Source organism: Propithecus coquereli, unplaced genomic scaffold (genome assembly GCF_000956105.1).
Source record: "Propithecus coquereli isolate 6110/MARCELLA unplaced genomic scaffold, Pcoq_1.0 Scaffold786, whole genome shotgun sequence".
NCBI classification, from domain to species: Eukaryota; Metazoa; Chordata; class Mammalia; order Primates; family Indriidae; genus Propithecus; species Propithecus coquereli.
In genome coordinates this window covers 145115-165007 of record NW_012154018.1, presented here as the reverse complement: position 1 = coordinate 165007, position 19893 = coordinate 145115, and the positions used below count along the sequence as shown (strand labels likewise).

The window sequence follows — 19893 nt, the reverse complement described above, 5'->3', positions numbered from 1 at the left end:
GAGCAGCTCAATGCTATGTTATTTCCCCCTCATATCCTCCCCAAACCTCAAGGAAGTGAAATGCTGATTCCATCTAGCTCTGGGGGTCAACCCAGGCAAGTGGTAGGCTCAGGTAGCAACTATCCTGGCCTCCAGAAACACCTTGAAACACCTACCCTCCCTCTCACTTTGGTTTGTAGTATCATCTTTGTAATAGTAGACAAATTATTAACATTAGGAAAATTTCTGTTATCTAACACAATTAGAGAATAGAGCAGTCTGGTCCAAGCCAACATTTTTCTTACTTGAAAGTTTTTTATCTACCACACAGAGTTGATCAGTTTCAGAGACTTCAAGCAAGTAAAATGCCTTGACATTTAAGTCTTAATAAATTGAATGTCTTCTTTCATCACTATCGCAGAACGCCCTGTAGGGTTGTGCAGGACGTCAGTATCATCCTAGTCTTCCTCAGTGCCCACTTTATCCTTGAGCAGCAGTGGGAAGGGTGGAGAGAACACTGGACTGGGAGTTGGTGGGCACCAGGCTCTTCCATAGACTAGGTGGAGACCCTGGGCATACCACTTCCCTTGCTGTGCCTCCATTTCCATATAAATAAAATAGAGGCTGGACTACATGATGTCACAAGTCCAACATTTTTCTGAGTCTGAGGATGGAAGGGCCACACAGTCAAGTTCCTTCCTAGACAGCATGCTGGATACCAGCAAGCCTCCTCTTCCTTTGCGTTCACAGAGTGAGTTTCTTAGCTTGCCCTCTTGCCTTGAAAATGTAAAAAGTGCTCCAGTCTCCCCTTCTCTGCCTCCCCCACCTCCCAGCCACCGCCACCCCTCCCCAACTCATCCTGCATGACTAGAAAGAGCACCCCCATGGGGCAGCAGACTGGAGTTCTCCTTTGGCTGTTGGTCTCTTGGGGATCACCTACTCTCTAGAAGCAGCGAGTAGCAGGCTAACGGACTCTTTTGTTTTGTTCCTCCCTGCAGCTGGTGGCCTCTATCGTGTTTATCAGCTTTGGTGTGATTGCGGCTTTTTGTTGTGCCATAGTTGATGGGGTCTTTGCTGCTAGACACATTGTGAGTATTTTTAGTCCTGGGTTAAAGTAAATGTGTAATACAGCGAGGCTTTATTGAATGTGTGCTGGGTGTTCAGCGCTGTGCTAAGTGTCGTAAGGTATACTCGGGGGAAAAGACAGAGTCCCTTTCCTCAAGGAGCTGACAGTCAAGATGAGGACACTGATGGACACACAGGCATCTAGAGAACTGGGTCTAAGCTGGAGATTCAAACTCCAAGTGCCATAGTGGTTTGTCTTTATACCAATGCAATCATAAAATATAATTAAGATAAATAAAATATAATTTCAATATTTTTTAAGGGAAGAAGGGGCTCACAAAGGCAAAAGAGCCTAGGGCTCAGTGAAGTCAGAAAACAGCCCTGATCTGGCCCACAAACCAAAATCAAGAGTGAGCCACAGCAACTTACTGAGCCCCCACAACAAACTTAAAGAGTCATTTTTTGTCCCAACTGAACCAATATTAAAAGTGAAAACATCCCATGAGCCAGTTGGAAGTCATGTTTTCTAAAACAATTGAATTAGAGCAAAATTATATTATCAGAGTTTTCTGTGGACCAAATGATATTTTATTCCAATTTGGTTACTGGCTAATTGTTAAGGTCATCCCGAGGAGTGTCATTGGTATGGCTGGATCTGGGTTAGGATGATTTAAGACATCAATGTTTCAATTCCAGCTCATTCTTGGACCCTCTTTCCAGACAGAAGAGTCAGCCCCCCATTTGCCAAGATTAGAGAAACTCATGGTCAATGCTGTCACCCAAGCAGTCTCTGAAATGATGTCTCAGGAAATAATTTCTGGGCAGGGGGAAAAATAAGGGGTGCAAGAGAGAGGACCTTTACCTGATTTTCTTTCAAGGCCAAGATTATAAATGTAGGCCCCTTTATCGGACCCATCCCTTCTGATTTTAGTTGAGAACATCCATCTTTTTCTTCATCTCTTTCTTCTTAAAAAGGTAAATGACACATCAGTAACTTTGAACATTCATAATTCTACCACCCTAACTAGGCAATTATTACTGTTTTTGCATATTACCCTCTGAATATATGCCTATTTTTGTAGCATGGTTGCAGTCAATCAAAGTGTACACATGCTATTTTGTATTCATCAGGAGCCATCCTAATAATGATCCCTTGTTTTCGTGTAGTGCCTTATCTATGTGCCTTCACACCTATTATCTCATTTGAGACCCACAGTAATCCTGTGAGATATGTAGGGCAGGCATTACTATCCCCATTTGACAAGCAGTATTCACTCCAAGGCAGTCTCCATGGCAACAGAGGCCTAGTGGCTAAGAAGCCTTTGGTAGATTTTGATGGCATCATGAGCTAAAATGGCTTCCTTCTTTACCGTCCTCCTCTACTCCTAATGTTTCTTTAACAGCTTTATTGAGATATAGTTCATATCCTGTACAATTCATCCATTTTAAGTGTATAATTTGATGGTTTTATTATATATGATATATATTTAGTATATATCAGTTATATGCAACCATCATCACGGTCCATTTTAGAAGATTTTCATCATCTCAGAAAGAAACCCCCTACCCTTTAGCTACCACCTCCCTCTCCCCCCATTCTCCCCAGCCCTGAGCAACCACTAATCTACTTCCTTTTTCTATAGATACCCCTGTTCTAGACATTTCATGTTAATGAAATCATATGTGTTCTTTTGTGATTGGCTTATTTCACTTAGTACGTTTTCAAGACCTGCCCATGCTGTAGTGTATATCCATATTTCATTCTTTTTCATGGCCCAATAATATTCCATCATGTGGATATGGATATGCTACATTTTGTTTGTCCATATACTAGTTGGTGGACATTTGAGTTGTTTCTACCTTTTGGCTATTATGAATAATACTGCTATAAACATTTGTGTACAAGTTTCTAAATGGACATACATTTTCATTTTCTTTTCCTCTCCACCTAGGAGAGAATTGCTAGGTCATATGGTAACTATGTTTAATTGTTTGAGGAGCTACCCAACTGCTTTCCAAAGTGGCTGCACTATTTTACATTCCCACCAGCAGTGTATAGGGTTCCGATTTCTCCACATCTTCATCAACTCTCGTTATTATCTGACTTTTTGATACTAGCCATCCTAGTGGGTAGGAAGCAGTATTTCATTTTGGTTTTGATTTGCATTTCTCTGACACGCCTAATGTTTTTGATCATTGGCCTGAGTCAAAGGCAATGGGCAAAAGTCCAAATTATATTTACCAGAAGATTCCTCTAATGACCTCTAATGCCTGTGAGTCCAAGCCCTCTGTACCTTCTGCTGTTAGTGACCTGCACTATAGCATTTGATTCAAAGATTTGGAATAAGTCTGGATGAATCTTTAAGAAAATCTTTCTGCTTACACTGTACCTGCCCTAAGACATCTGCCAATCTTCACTGACACCCAAAAAGTTTTGAGGAAGGAGGCTTTATTAATCTATGGTGGTATCTGTTGGCCAACTTAAATGAAAGGCACATTTGGACCCTAGCATGGTTTGTGTGGGTTAGAGCCAGCCTGTCTAGTTGTTGAGGCCCATTAATGTCATCTTGCCCTGTTCCTCTGGCTTAGGTGAATCTGAACTTCCTCTCAAGACCTACCTTCTCACATATTCCTCTATATGTGTCCTGTTCCTTCTCTCTCATCTTATATTTCCCTCCTTTCCCCTGTCCCTACTATAGCCATTAACTAGCTGAGAAAACCACTTTACCTTCTTGTGCCATAGTTTCCTTCTTTTCTAAATGGGTAGAATAGTAACCTACCTTTCAGAGTTAGCATGGTTATGAAATTAAATATTGGGCGTGAACATGCCCTAAGAGGGCCTTGCACAGAGACACTCAACATAAAGCAATTACCCTTTCTAACTCTTCACTCCATAGTTGGCGACCCTTTAGACTAAAGAGGTTGCTGAGCTCTGGCCTAGTGACCTTTTCTCACCTCCCAGTTGCCTGTTCTTGCTCCTCTTCTGGGGCCTCAGTGAAGAAGAGCAACCAGAGGCAGCAAATGGACAACCATCACACATGTTTGTCTTCATTTAGGGTACCTGGTGGCTGAATGTTTTTTGCAAAGCCAGGAGGTCAGGAGGGCTATGAGCATCACATTAAGCCTCCTCTTCAACAGGAGAATAATGACTTCTGCCATTACCCAAACATGGAAAATAAGTTCTGCCAGGTGTGAGCATGAGAACCTTCATTCCTTTGCAGCCTGACTTCAGACTAAACTAACAGGGCAATGTACTTTCAGAACACTGAGCAGCCGGGAGGTTCGTGTAGAAGTAGCTGATGGAAAGTACTATTTCCTTGATAGGGCAGCAGGCTAGAAGTCAGGAGGCACTTGGGTGCCAAGTACAGGAGATATTAAATCTCATGTGTGAGGAAAAAGCAGCCACCAGGGTTATCAGAAATGGTGTGAGAAGTGGGGCAGAAGGAAGGGAGGCAATACATAAATTCCCTCTGCCTGGGCACTTCTGCCAAACCCCTGAGGTCAGTTTGCATAAACTGCTTGTCCTTTCCTAGCCTGCCTTTGGCAGAAGCCCCCTACCACTCAGGGGATGTGAACAGCAGCCCCTGCTTGCAAGCTTCCAGGCAGCCCTGGCTTGTGTCTGTCTGTTCTACCCCAACCCCCATGACTGAGAGCTCCCTCACCAGGAAGCTGGCCAAGCCCGCAGGATAAATCAACTGTCCTTGAGCCCCATGTTAGTTTTTTGGGGCCTTAGCAGTGTTTTGGAGTTCACCGCCTTTATCTAATCTGTGTAGTTGAGTGAAAATGGCTCATAGTTCAGTTGAGTTAAAATGTATAGCAGTCCCAGGAGCTGCCCATCCTCCTGGGGCTTGCTTCCTGAGCTCTTTCTTCTGAAAAAGCTGTGGAAATGACAGCAGGGAGTACAAATCAGCCGTCCTAGTCCTGTCCTCAGGCGATAATGAGACCTCACTGTTGGAGCTGAGCTCCCTCCATTTGAAAGTGTGATGTCACAATAACCTGGAGTTTTGAATCTTGGTCCCTGAGGACTGTTTGTAAGAAGACAAAGACTAGAGAGAAGCAAGAGAAACCCAGAGAGGAAATTTTAAGAAGCCCATTTCTCAATCAATTTCCTAATTTCTCATTAACCAAGTAGCCCAATAGAAAGCAGTTACTAGAGCATGTTTGTCTAATCCTCAGAGTCTCAGTCTCCCTAGATAGGTAATTTTCAGAAGTTAACCCAACCCACTGCCTGCTCCAAGTTGTGTGTGTTTGCGTGTATGTGTGTGTTTTCAAATCTTTTATTACCAAGCAGAGCACTTGCTGTTTTATTTTCCAAAGCCAAAATCCCTTTGGTTTGGTGTTTCCCTTTCCAGGATCTGAAACCACTCTATGCTAATCGGTGCCACTATGTCCCCAAGACATCCCAGAAGGAAGCTGAGGAGGTGAGCCGGAATGAGGCTGCATGTCTTTACCTCCTGGAAAAGTCCCCTGTTCTGCCTGAAACCCCCTTTCTTTTATTCCTTTTCACGGGCCTCAGGTTTACTACTAGGTGTCTGTAGCTGATTTGTTCAGTGGGTCAGAGCACAGTGCTAATGAGGCCATGGCCATAGGTTGGAGCCTCATGAGGCCTAATCAGATTTACTTTGTTCTGTGGTCATAGGCTGACCCTCTGACCCCAGCTGGCAGCCTCTCAGTGTGTGGCTTTGATCCCAAGAGGGACAGATGAGAGTACAGAGGCCACAGGGCATGCCCCTCCCCCATCTTTGTGGATGATGGTTCAGTTGCCTGAACTGGGTGCCCAGCTGCAAGAAAAATGGAAGCCCCACCAAGGCACTAGGCCTGGGCCAGGGAAGCAGAGCCTGACTCCCACACGCAGGAGGGGTCTGGGAGCTGAGTGAGGGTACTCAGAAGCCTGGTCCACGTCGACACTCTGGGGAGGCCAAGACTGTCGGCCTGGCCCCTCTCATGATACCCCCAAGAGGTCAGCCTAATAATGCTTGAGTGGACACGGAAGAGTATCTCTCTCCTGCCCCACACAGCTCTCCTAGTGTGCCATTTTGCCTCAGGCAGAACTAGAGGCAATAGGGAGTGAGGTGAAGCAGGACTCCAGGTCATTTTTGTAGCACTTTCATTTATGTACACAATAATCCCTCCCCAACCCAGTGATCCTTTCATATGAAACTCTACCTACGCTTCCAGGAACCTTGACAATTTGGTACTCTATTAGCCTAGAATTGAAAGTTGATCCCTCTGAGAATAGTTAGAAAAATGATAAACCTGTGATTGGGAAGAGAAAAGGAAGGCAAGTGGATGTAAAATGGCCACTGCATTGTACAACTTAAAGGGAAGCCATTTTACAAAAAATGCAATGTGAATGGCACCCTTGGAGTTAGACGGAACAATGGTCCCGTTCTCAAGGCATCATGGCAAATACTTTTATTACAGCTCTGCCATCTACTTGCCTCCTTTTTCTTTTAACAACTACTGGTTTACCATTTCTCTGTTCTCAGGTTAGAAGGGAGGAATAGAAATGTGTATGTGCTAACAGCTTATCAAAGAGGCAGTAAGCATTTGGATAAAAGACTCAATATAGAAAAACAATGCCCATTTACTATGCATATTCTCTATAACAAAGCAAAACAAATTTACAAGCACTTCATTGTATCTGCATGGGGGAGATAGACTGGAAAATTTCTTGCAAGCAAGAGATGGTAAATGAAAATTAATTTGTTTTCATTTTAAAAACTTTTTGCAAACCCAAAATGTGTACAATGTCATTGCTATTCTCTGGATTTCGTCGTAATAGCTTTCTTGTGTTAACTTGGTGACTGTGAAAATATTAATAATGACTTCCATAGGTTCACTTGTAACCCTGGTCCCCCTAACCCTATTTTTCCTATATAAGGTCATAAGTTCCTCAACCAAAAATTCTCCTTCCGCGAGGGTTATGAGGAACCTTACCCAGGCAGCTAGAGAGGTACTATTGTACTTCAGAGTGCATGTGACGGCCCCTCTGTCTTCCTTCCTACCTGATCCTCTTTCCTCCTGTACCCTGATTTCCCCTGCCCTCGTATCCTCATTTCCTATAGTCCATTTGTTCTTCCATATATCCTTCCATCTATCCTTCCTCCCTTCCATCTCCACCCTTCAGGGATGGGGCCCTGAGGGCTGTGGCTGAGGCCGGACATGAGCCCAGCTACACAGTGACTTGCCTCATACGCAAGTTTGGCCAGTTCCCTGCCCAGCCCCATCCCTCTCGTGCGTTGGTGTGTTCATTTCACAGCCATCCTCAATGTCTCCATCAGTCACTAACTCACATTTCCAATCCCAGAGGGTCCTGCCTTCCATCCAATGCCAGCTCATCTCCTCACTGTTGTCTGCCCTCAGGTGAACTGCCCTCACCTCAGCCGTGGATTCTGCACACCTCGCATCCGGGGCAACACCTGCTTCTGCTGTGACCTCTACAACTGTGGCAAGTAAGCATTGAGCCCTAGGCATAGGAATTATGGTTTGACCACAATGGGCACCAGAAGGGCTGAGGGTGGGGAAGGGTGCATGGTAGGATCAGAGAATGGAAGACATTGGTCTGTCAACAGACTGCAGCTGACAGACATTACCTGCCTTCTGTGTGCCTGGCATCATGCCAGGTAGTTTCACACGTGTGATCTATTTAATTCTTACCTATGAGGTATGTAGAGTTATCCCCATTTTACAGATGAGGAGAGTGAAGCTCTGAGAAAAGTGACAGCTAGTCCAAGGTCACACAGAACTTGAAAATGGTCGAGGCAGGATTCAAACCCAGCTGCATGTCCAAGTTCAACAACATTCAACAAATACTTATTGAGCACCTACTCTGTGCCTGGCCCTGTTCTAGACATTGAAGATTCAGCAGTCAAGAATACAAAAGTGCTTGCCCCCATGGAGCTTATATTCTAGTAGGGGAGACAGTCAATAAACACACAAATATACAATACGTCACCAGATAATGATCAGAGCTCTGAGAAAAATGAAGCAGGAGGGGTAGATAGTGACAAGGCTGTGGTGTGTATGTGGGTGTGTGTGTGTTATGTTAGATAGAGTAGTCAGGGAAGTCCTCTTTGAAAAGGTGACATTTATTCAGAGATCTGAGTGAAATAAGAGGGCAACCCAGGTGGGTACCTGGGGAAAGAGTGTTTCAAGCAGAGCGAACAGCAAGTGCAAAGGCCCTGAGGCAGGAGCAGGTTTGGTGCTGGTTTTGCTACAACCACTCTGGCTTTCTGCCTTCCAATTGCCAAAACATCATTTAGGTGCTAGGAATACAGAGATCGCCACTGAGGAGCTCATACACTAGTAGGGAATATAGACATGTGAACAATTGACTGCAATGTGTTGTGACAAGTGCAGTGGGGTCAGTGGATGTGGTAGGGCTCTGGTGGCCCAAATGAATGAAAGTCAGCATTTTCTGGGGTGGGGGACAGTGTCAAAGTTTAGGTGATGTGGAAGCTGAGACTTAAAGGATAAGTAGGGAGTTAGGAGACAAACCAAAAGGGGGTAGAGGTGGGGAGGATATTCCTGTCAGTTGTCAGGAGGTAGAGGGTGGAGGTAGTTATAAAAGATGTGGTAGGAGGTGAGGGCAGAGCTGTAGCCAGAGGTCAGATGATGGAGAGCCTGCTGGCCATAAGAACGACTTTGAACTTGATGCTGTAGGCTATTGGGAGTCACTGAAGGGCATTGAATGGACTTGAATGGTTGGAGACTGGAGGCAGCTAGGCATGCACTGCAAGCGTGCAGACCACAGAGAATGGAGCCTCGATCAAGTTGGTTTGTGGACAATAGAAAGCAGGGAATATTTATCAAAGCAATTTTGGAGGTAGAATTGACAGAGATGCGTGAGAAGGCGATGCAGAGTGTGAGTGAAGCACCCCTCCTCCATGCAGGGCGTGTTGGCCGGTGCCTGTCCCTGCACGTATTTTCTTCAGACTCTCAGTGCAGAGAGCTGAGGGCCAAGGGAGGGAGGGAGTAAGGGAGGAGCCGGCGGAGGGGAGCTGAATGGAGCTAGGTTCAGAGGCACCAGGTAGATGCAGCCCCTTTCTCACTCACTTTCCCTGCCCTTGGTATTTGGGGGCCGGTTCTCTGATTTGAGGATTAAGACCTGGCAGAGTGGAGGCAGGTAGGAGAAGGCAGAGACCTCACACCAGCCCCTTACTTCTTTGTAGCACTTGTCTCATTTTGTTGAAAGGTTTGGCAGTGGAGAAAGAAACTTACAGACTCAAATGAGGTTTAGAGATTATCTGGAGGGTTCAATTATTCATGTTGTAATAATAACTATCACTTGTAAAGGACTTCCCTCCTTAGCAGCGATGATTGAGAGCTGGCTATAATTGTGCTTCCTGAGCCCATCCTTCCCAAACTGATCAAAGGAACATGATATAGGTCCTAGGGGGATTGGGGTGATTTTGCTATCTTTCCTCTTGCCTCCCCTATCCCTCCCTCCTCTGCTCTGTCCTTTCCTCTCTTTTCATCTCCTCCTTCTTCTATCTGTCCTCCTGCCACCCTTCTCGCTTCTCCTTGCTGCACCCCTCTCCTCTCCCATTTCCTGGCCTCCTGGGGTGGTGCTGGGAGCTGGCCAGAACTGGGCCTGAAACCCCAAGGAGAGAGCAGGCCGGCTGAGAGGGCTGAGAAGGGCTTCCTTGCGGACACACCTTTCTCTCAGCAATAGGTGTGTTTCTGAAAAAGGTTTAAATATACAAAATCCTACCTTAAATTCCATTTAGCTGAGCCCTCAGATGAATTGTTTTCAAAAGTGGAAGCTCAAGCCCTATTTATCTTCCTGTCAATCTGAACTTCATAATAACTGACTTTCTTACTTTCTTAAAGCAAGTTATACCAGTACTGTCTTCAACACTCTAAAGGAATTTTATGAGGAAGTGTGCTAAACTATGGGCTACCTAAGGGCAGGGAAACGTGACTTAATCTTATCTGTATCTCCTGGGTCCAACAGCAGGCTGGTCATGAATAAAGAGGTGATGGAAAGGGTGTGACATTTATTGAAAAGGAACAAAAAAAACTCCCTTTTCACCAGGAAAATAAAATACTGGACTAGGCAACTGAGAGGGGTCATGGGAACACTGTCCCTACCTGGTGTCCAGAGGCCAGCCCCAGGTGTCTCTCACAGCCCTTTCCCAAGTCTGTAGTGCTAAAATTCCAAGGACAAAGCCAGGAGAAAAGGACTTGCTTAGCTTTTCATCAGGAAACAGTCCCATCAGGTCATCAACCCAGGCCAGGAGACTTAAGAGGTGATGGTCCCACAATAGAGGGAAAAGTTTTTCCTTGACCCAGGACTTTTTCACCCAGAGCCAAAGAGACCTAAACTCAAGGCCTAAATATAGCTAACAGCAAGCATTCTGAGACTTGGAGACTTAAATTTTGCCAAATGTGTATTTGTTTTCCTCACACGAAGCCTATTTTTAATCAATTGCCAGCTCCTCCAGTCCATTTCCTGGAAAGGAGGCCAAGAAAAAAAAGTGGGAACAAAAACATCAGGCAGTCATTTGTATGGTGCTACGGAAACAGAGTTTCTACTGTCCCCTTGAACCCACAGACCTTCTTTGACGTCAGGGGTGGTGAGGTTTTAATAGCAAACATAGATTATTCCATTTAGCCTTGTGCAGGAAGGTGGCTTTCTCTAGGACACAGCTCCTCAGCTGCTGCCTTTCAAAGTGCTTCAGGCTTTCATCTCCTCGCTCATCTTTGGAGAGGTCAAGTCAATATCACTGCTTTTCAGTGTGTAACCTAAAGGAAATGAAAGGAAATGGAGTGGTTTGTGAACTGCTTCAGCTGGTAATAAAATGAAAGAAGATAGCTTACTTCCATTCATTCCTTCCTTTGACAAACTTTTATTGAGCTCCTACTATGTGCCAGAGACTGTTCTAAAAGCATGGGTATCAATAAGACATAGTTTTGCTCTTAAGGGACTCAGTTTTCCAGGGGGTTGCAGGGAGGAGGACTTAATGGATACACAGAACACATGCAGTGGGAGAGAAGTGCACAGAAGCTGCCCATTGCCACTGCCTGTCCACCGAGATTGCTGAGTGGTTCCAGGCCCCTATGGAAGAGCAGAAGGATGCTTTCCTGCTTTATCCAAGATCTTCTACCTCCTACTTTGTTCAGTGGGATCTGAAACACAGACAGGTTATCTGCTTCTCCAGGCCCACCAAGCAAGTTGAGAGCCAGGAGGTGAAAGCCCATATTGGGTAAGCAATCTCACAATCAATGCAATGATCAGTCTTTGCACTCAGTTACTCATTCACCGAGTACTTACTGACCCCCTTTAACGTTTCTACCACTGTGCTAGGCAGTGAGAGAGACACAAAGAAATGTAAGAGATAACCCCTGCCCTCAGGAGGTTACACTTTTGACAGAGACATCATGTCGGCCTTGGCCTTGGTTGTAGCTCCAGCACCCAACACAGTACTCATCACTGAGTAGGCTCTCAATACATACTGGATTAAATAAATAACTGAATTATTGACATATGCAAAGTGCCAACTAAGAGGAATAGACCATCTGAGGCTGTAGGAGTCCAGGGAAAAAGCTAATTAATGGGTACTAGGGTCCTTGAGGAAGGCACTAGTGAAGCATTGAGAAGTGGGAGAGATTAGGACAGGCAAAGAACAGAAGGCAATACCTTCCGTGCAGGGGAGAAATCCGTGCAAAAGTTTGAATAAGTGCCCAGCATGGCCAATGTGGGGCTTCGGAGGACTCCAGCCTGGCTGGAGTGTGGACTCCATCCTGGGGCTGGATTGTGGCAGACTGAGGAACTGGATACTCCCTTGAAGGTCCCAGGAAGCCACGAAAGGGTTTTGATTAAATGACTGACATAGTTTAAAAAGCATTTCAGGAAGAGTAATCAGGCAGCGGTAGGGTCTGGCAGCAGGGCCTCAGAGTCATGAGGCGTGAGGTGGGAGGGGTGGGAATGCAAAAGATGCAATTTCAGAGGAAGCTCTGCTCAGAGACAGAACCAAATGGAATCATGAATCTCGAACAGAAACAAACCACATTAATTTGCTAAACCCTGAGCCATATCTAAGAAGTAACTTTCTTTAGCTTCATGGTTCAGTTAAAAAAAAAATTTCAATAGCGCTGAACCCACTCAAACTGAAACCAAACATATATTCTCTAAAATGATGGATATTTTAAAGCAAACTACTAACCTATATCCATATTGTGGTCTATGCCTTTAAAGTCTTAGGTACCTTTAAGAACAGGGCTCAAAGGTTTGAATTGTGTTGCCAGAGGCTGGCTCTTAGAAGGGACAAAATGTAGCTACATGTTTTGGTGGGGGCTCTTATTGTGTACTGGAGTACCACTTTTATGCCTGCACTCATTAAACCCCCTGGGCTCAGAGAGGTTAAGAATGTTGCTCGAGGTCACACAGTGCATAAATGACAGAGCCAGGATTCGAATGCAGTCTGACTCCAGAGTCTGCTATATGGCATATTGCCTGCCTATATATAGTACTAGCCCACCCTCGGTGTTTTAGGAGGTAGGCAAAGATAATTTGGGGGTCCTCAGAAGCTGACTCCCAAGCCACTAAGGTGTCCCTACAGTCCCACACTCATCCTTACATACAGGCCTGCCCTTTTCAGGGGATAGTCCTTGTACAGCTGTGCCATTTTGGGCAGTTAGTAATCTGTGTATCCTTCCTGCCCCATGCCCGGGGCCTAGCATAGTGCTGATTAATAAGAGACCCTCAATGTATGCTTATGGATGGGCTCTTCATATACTCTTGAAAATATGGAAATCCAATTCAAATTCTGTGAGCTGAAACACCCTTAAAATTCCACTATGGAAGCTTATTACTGAAAACAGTGGGTCTCAAACATTGGCGAACCTGTTGGCGAACATTGGCTCAGACTCCTGAGCCCCATCCCCAGAGATTCTGCCAGGTTCAGTAGGATTGAGGCTGGGCCTAGGAATCTGCATGCTTAACCATCTCTTTCTCAAAGACATAAGCACACACACACACAGACACACAGAGACACCCACGGGCACACACAAATAACGCACTGACACACACAGGTAGGCACACATAGACACAAGCACAGATGATTCTGATGTAGTCTGTCCTGTAACCACAAGAATCCAGAAATAAATTCATCTGTAAAGTTTACAAATCTTTTCTGACATGAATAACTCTCCCTTATTCGTTTTGGAGATTAACCTTTGATTTTTTTTCTTTTTCATTTTTGGTGTTCTTATAGCAGGGGAGTCACATGTAATAACCACCTTGACGCCAGGGCATGTGGTGTGACTTTAAGAACTACAATGTTTCAGATTCATTATCAATTCCAGTGGCCAAGGTGTAAACTAATTTGCACCGCCAAACCTACCGGATTAGGATACCACTCTCAAAACCTCATTTAAACTTAATTATCTTCTAAGCACTCTATCTAAAAATATAGTCACATTGGGGGTTAGGACTTCAACATATGAATTTTGAAGGACACAATTCAGTCCATAGCTGGTAATGTGGCAGAGAGTGACTGGGCTGGCGGCAGGATGTCTTTGGACAAAGCAGGCAGGGAAGGCCTCCCCAAGGAGGTCATGTTCAGGTTTTGTGCAGCAACTCAGCTTTAGTTCTTTACCAGGACATTTTTGTTTTGTTTTGTTTTGTTTTGTTTTGTTTTGAGAAGGGAGACACTGAAGTCTTTGAAGCCTGAATTCAATCCCAGGTCTACCACTTATGACTTGAGCAAGTTCCTCAATCTCTCTGTTCACTTTCTTCATCTGTATAAATGGGAATGGTGATTGTCCCTACCTCATAGAATATTGTCAGGATTTGCAGCGCTGTGAGATAGAACTTTCCACGGTGATGGGAATGTTCTATAAGCTTCTTTGTCCGGTACAGTAACCACTAATCATATGTGGCTATCGAGCACTTGAAATGTGTCTGATGAGACTGATCAACTGAATTTTGAATTGTACTTAATTTTACTTTATTTAAATTTAAATAGCCACATGTGGCTAGTAGCTACCATATTGGACAACACAGATTTAATGAATTCATACATGTAAAAATGCTTAGCACTGTGCCTGGTACATAGCAAGTGTCAAAAAATGCTATCTAGGATTAGTGTTAGTGATGGTTACAGGTGTTTCTCTGGCAGACAGTTTTTTTTTTATAAACAGCAATCATACTTTGATTGATTACAGTGTCTTGCTCCTCGAGTGCATGACGATGATGTCCCTTATGACAGCTCTTCATCTGCCCACCTGTCTTTTTGCTGATCTGCACAGTAGCCCAATCCCTGGGTGGCAGGGGGTGGGGGCAGGGAGGAACAGTCTGCTCCCTGGGGACTAACTGGAGTGTGTTCCTCCCTGTCCAGCCGGGTGGAGATCACAGGTGGGTACTACGAATACATCGATGTCAGCAGTTGCCAGGACATCATCCACCTCTACCACCTGCTCTGGTCTGCCACCATCCTCAACATTGTCGGCCTGTTCCTGGGAATCATCACTGCTGCTGTTCTTGGAGGATTTAAGGACATGGTAAGGAAGGAAGTGACTTTCGATTTCACAGTGGCCCCTCTTGGGGGTAGGGGGCAAGGCAAGGAGGTTGGGGGCGAAAAGCGCCCATATTTTGAAGGAAGGAATCAAAAGCAATTGCTTCAAGGATACAGCTGCCTTCAAATATCTCAAGTTGAAGGATCCAGGTTATGTCATCGGTCTGCAAACATTTCTTGTTAACGTGAATTACCTATGTTCTTGAGGCACATTCTGGGGGTGAGGTGGGAGGAAGGAGGAATGTTCTCAGTTCCCCCATTCACACTGGTTATGTAAACATAGTCTTTCATACCTCCTGCAACTCCCTCACACACACTTTTAGTAGGAATTTTTTGGGGGTAGCTTTCCCCCTAACAGATTTTGGGAGAGATGGAAGGAAAGGTTATTTTAGCTATAGGTAAGATTAATGCCAGTCTCCCCTTCTCCAGGAATTTCATCCTGGAGTTTCTCCAGAAAGAGCATCTGGGCTATTTTCTTTTTGCATGTGAAGAGCCAGCCCAAGGCTAAGCTACTTGCCAGGTCTTGCTTTCAACTTCAGCCTCAACCTCAGCCTCCCCTCATTCTCATTCCTCCCTTCCAAATCCTTTCCATATCTGTGTGTGCGTCTGCAAAGGCAAACCAGGACTCAGCACCCAGTAGGTACATGCTCTGTAATAGTACGCTCCTTCCTTCTTTTGTTTTAAAGCATTTCTGAGCATTTGTTTACTTATTTGATAAACCTTGATCTCTAATTATGGAGACGATAGTTTTGAGCTATGGTTAGCAACCTGGCTTCATATAAGAATCACCTGAGATGCTAACAAACAAACAATAAACCAGATGCCTGGGCCCCTTCTCCAGATATTCTGATTTAATTGGTCTATACTGAAGCCCAGGCATCAATTTTTTTTTTAAAGCCCCCAGGTGATTCAGATTTGCAGCCAGGGTTGAGTACCCTTGCTTTAAAGGAATGTCCCGTGTGCATTTAGGGAATTATTTTGTGCCTAGAAAGGGACTTTCCTTTGACCTCAGAAATGAGGCAGACAGCCCCTAGGCCCTTGGCTTTTTCTGTCTGGTTTTGGGGTCCCGGACCTGGAAACAGGAACTGGAAAGGCAGTTTATAATTTGATCCTGGACAATCAAAAGGACGGGTGATAGGAAATGAAAGGTGGGGCAGACAAGGCAAAAGAATAACCTCTGTAGTTTTGGGCAGCCTGTCTCCAGCAGGACTGGGCTGACTGGAAGCATGCTTTCTCTCTTTCTTCCCTCCCTCACTCATACACACATTGCTCAGCCCCGCTCCCCTCCCCCACTCCAGAAGCCCAAGCACTAAGGAGTAGTGGATGCATCAACATAGGTGGGGCCCTAAGAGAGAGAAGGATTTCCTGTAAGTTTGGGCCTGAGGGAGCTTTTAGGTGAGAGAGCTGCGGAAAAGCTGTTTCTGGGTTGGGGCTTCTTTGGAGAAAAGAATGCTCTTTGTTCTTGGAGACTTTCCCCAGAGGGCAGGTGAAAGTAGAGGCTTTGTGTAGAATCTCAGCAGCTCTAGCTGGAAGAGAAACTTCCTGGGTTGGTGAGTTGAGATGGGCCCCCAGGACAGGTGTTAAGAGTTCTCTAGGCCAGGTGGGTGGCTCACGCCTGTTATCCTAGCACTCTGGAAGGCTGAAGCGGGAGGATCTCTTGAACTCAAGAGTTCGAGACCAGCCTGAGCAAGAGTGAGACGACCGCCCCCGCCCCCCCCCATCTCTACTAAAAATAGAAAAAATGAGCTGGGGCGACTAAAAATAGAAAAAAATAATTAGCTGGGCATGGTGGCACATGCCTGTAGTCCCAGCTACTTGGGAGGCTGAGGCAGAAGGATCGCCTGAGCCCAGGAGTTTGAGATTGCTATGAGCCAGGCTGACGCCACTGCACTCTAGCCCAGGCAACAGAGCGAGAGTTTATCTCAGAAAAAAAAAAGACAGTTCTCTAAATTGTCCCTAGAGCTTTCGGGCTCAGGTGGCAGAGCTGCCTTCATGCACAAATGGAGCAGGTGGTGGCTATTTGGTAGGCCTTTCAGAGTTCCTACAAGGCTTACCCCCTCTCCAGTTTTACCCTACTGTGGGTCATGGTGCTGAAACTTCCATCATTTTTGATTCCTTACTTTCCACTTTCAAAATATATGTATTAAACAAAGAAAAGGGCTAATATGCCACAGAGGTGTTAGTACCTTGAGTTACTAAACTCTCAACATGAAGGATTTGATGAGATCATTTTCCATGGTAACAGAAGGAATTGGGATTTGAAGGCAAAGGGCACCGGGGAAAGACAGGGAAGGTGGCTGGATAGACGTCTTTCATCAAGAAATTTCTGAAAGTTGGAAAGAAAGGAGGAATGGAAAGGTGGCATGCTAAGGAATATAGCCCTGTCAAGCTTTTAGCCTTAGCTTCAGGTCCGTTTGCCCTCATTGTGCCCCTTTTTGTAAAAAAAACATAAAATTAACCACTTCGGAGTGTATAATTCAGCGGCATTTAGCACGTTCAGAATGTTGTGCAATCACCGTCTCTGTCTAGTTCCGGAACTTTTTTTTTTTTTTCTTTTTTTTGAGACAGTCTGGCTCTGTTGCCCGGGCTAGAGTGCTGTGGCGTCAGCCTAGCTCACAGCAACCTCAGACTCCTGGGCTCAAGCAATCCTCCTGCCTCAGCCTCCTGAGTAGCTGGGAATACAGGCATGTGCCACCATGCCCCGCTAATTTTTTCTATATATATTTTTAGCTGTCCAATTAATTTCGGGTCTCGCTCTTGCTCAGGCTGGTCTCGAACTCCTGACCTGGAGTGATCCTCCTGCCTCGGCCTCCCAGAGTGCTAGGATTACAGGCATGAGCCACCGCTTCCAGCCCAGAACTTTTTTCATAAGCTGAAACCTGTCCTGATTAAACAGTCACTCCCCATTCTCCCTCCCCTGATCCGCCAGCAACCACTAATCTGCTTTCTGTCGTGTGGATTTACCTATTCTGGATATTTCCTGTAAATGGAATCATACGTGAGCTTCTGTGTCTGGCTCCTTTTACTTATAATTTTTAAAGATCCATCTACCTTGTAGCACATATTAGTGCTTTGTTTCTTTTTATGGCTGAATAATATTCCATTGTATGGATACACCACATTGTGTTTATCTTTTTATCCATTGATGTACATTTGGGTTATTTCCACTTTTTGGCTATTGAGAATAGTGCTGCTGTGAACATTTGTGTACAAGTATTTGTTTGACTACATGTTTCCAGTTCTTTTAGGTATATATGTATGGGTGGAATTGCTGGGTCATATGGTAATGCTATGTTTAACTTTTTGAGAGACTGCCAAACTGTTTTCCACAGCAGCTGTGCCATTTTGCATTCCTGCCAGCAGTATATGAGGGTTCCAATTTCTTCAGATCCTCACCAACACTTTTTTAAAAAAATTATAGCCATTCTGGTGGGTACAAAATGATATCTCATTGTTTTTGCTTGCATTTCCCTAATGATCGGTGATGTTGGGCATCTTTTCTTGTGCTTGTTGGCAATTTGTATATCTTCTTTGGAGAAATATCTATTCTAGTTCTTTGCCCATTTTTCAATCAATTTTTGTTGTTGAGTTATAAGAGTTCTTTATATATAGTGGATACTAGACCCTTATCAAATATATGATTTGCAAATATTTTCTCCCATTCTATGAGTTGTCTTTTCATTTTCTTGATAATGTCCTTTGAAGCACTAAAGTTTTTTATTTTGATGAAGTCCAATTTTTTTTTCTTTTGCTGCTTGTGCTTTTGGTGTTATATCTAAAAATCTATTGCTAAATTCAAAGTCGTGAGGATTTTCCCCTATGTTCTCTTCTAAGAGTTTTGTAGTTTTAGCCTTTATGTTTAGGTCTTTGATCCGTTTTTACTTAATTTTTTGTATTAAATAAAAGTCCAATTTAATTCTTTTTCATGTAGGTATCCAGTTTTCCCAGCAAATTTTGTTGAAGAAACTGCTATTTACCCCATTTTATGATCCTAGTACTCTTGTCAAAAATCAGTTAACCACAGATGTGTAAGTTTACTTCTGGATTCTTAATTTCACTGTTATCTTTGATCTCTAGAGGAAAAAAGGGTTTGTTGATGGTCTGTCCCGATAGATACAGTGATGGCCCTTTACCCTCTAAGATGTGCATTTGCATAATTACTTTCTTCCATCTTCACTATTACTACCCCATGAGGTAGGTGTTACTGTCCCTGTTTAACAAGTGAGGAAACAGACCAAGAGGGGTCAAGTGACTTGCCCAGACCTAAATAGCAGAACTGGGACTGGAGGCCAGATTTGTCAGATGCCAGAGCCTTTGCTCTTTCTACTCCATCCCAGCTGCCCCTGACTAACATTTGGATAGCCCTTTCTGGATCTGTAAGTGTTTCAACAGACATTACCTCCTTTGTTTAGTTGCTTTAATTGAAAATAAATTAACAAAAGCAGGTTATTGCCAACTGTTGGGAGCTTCTTTAACAGTAAGGAAGGAGAGCAAGGGAAGTACTGAGCACAACCAAATGCCAGCCTGGAAAGTCTATCAGGAACCAGTGGAGAAAAAGAAAGATGAAAGCAAAGATCAGGGGAGAAGATATTTGAGTCACAAGATGAGAGAACACTAGTAGGGGTATAGATGGAGGCACGAAGGAGGAACCATTACTTAGATCACTCTATTAAAATAAGAACATGGTGTAGAAAGTCCTGGACCATCAACCAGGTCAACCTAAGTAAAATTGCTGGCCTAGGTCCAAATGTGGTTGGTAACTTGAGGTGTGCCTCCCCTGTGAGTAGAGTGCCCTGGGGTCTGTAGGGAGGCCCAGGGGTGCTGGCTGATGGAAGCCATTTCCAGAGAGTGGTGACAGGAGCCAAGGGCTGTGAGCTGGCAGCCTTCAACAGAATTAGCTAGGAGCCACCATTTCCAGAGTTGTGAGATCCTAAAATGGAAAAGGATGTCTTCATTCCCTGACCAGAGGTAGTTGGTGAAAAAGATCTATAAAGAAATGTTTGATCAAGTGTTTGTTGACCAAAGATATGAGGATTTGAGATAAATCTTTAAAAAGTGAATATATCTTGCCATTTTCTTCTAATTGGTATCTCTGGTTGGAAGTAAACTGGAGAGAAATAAAAGTCGCATTCTTCCCCAAGTCCGCAATCATTGTCTCAGAATAGACTCAGTTTTGTCCAGGCAAGATTGCTTTCACCATTTCCTGTGCTACCTAGTAACCTTTTGTTTTACTGGGGCTCAGAATGCTACTGATCAATAATGAGGGTCTCACAACTTTAGCCCCAGAATTTTAACAGAAATACATACACACACTCCTATATGTGTG

At 44.4% G+C, this 19893-nt stretch overlaps 1 protein-coding gene across 3 annotated transcripts in view; it reads left to right on the top strand.

The window, feature by feature from the left end:
* Positions 1 to 19893, top strand: part of TMEM255A (transmembrane protein 255A) — a 49996-nt gene that overhangs the window by 18439 nt on the left and 11664 nt on the right. The window contains exons 4-8 of one of the 3 annotated variants that reach the window (XM_012662861.1): positions 978 to 1067; positions 5397 to 5465; positions 6929 to 7000; positions 7411 to 7499; positions 14391 to 14553. In XM_012662861.1, the coding sequence (XP_012518315.1) occupies positions 978 to 1067; positions 5397 to 5465; positions 6929 to 7000; positions 7411 to 7499; positions 14391 to 14553 (483 nt within the window). The remainder of the gene's footprint in view (positions 1 to 977; positions 1068 to 5396; positions 5466 to 6928; positions 7001 to 7410; positions 7500 to 14390; positions 14554 to 19893) is intronic. The other 2 variants (XM_012662862.1, XM_012662864.1) reach the window with 2 other exon arrangements.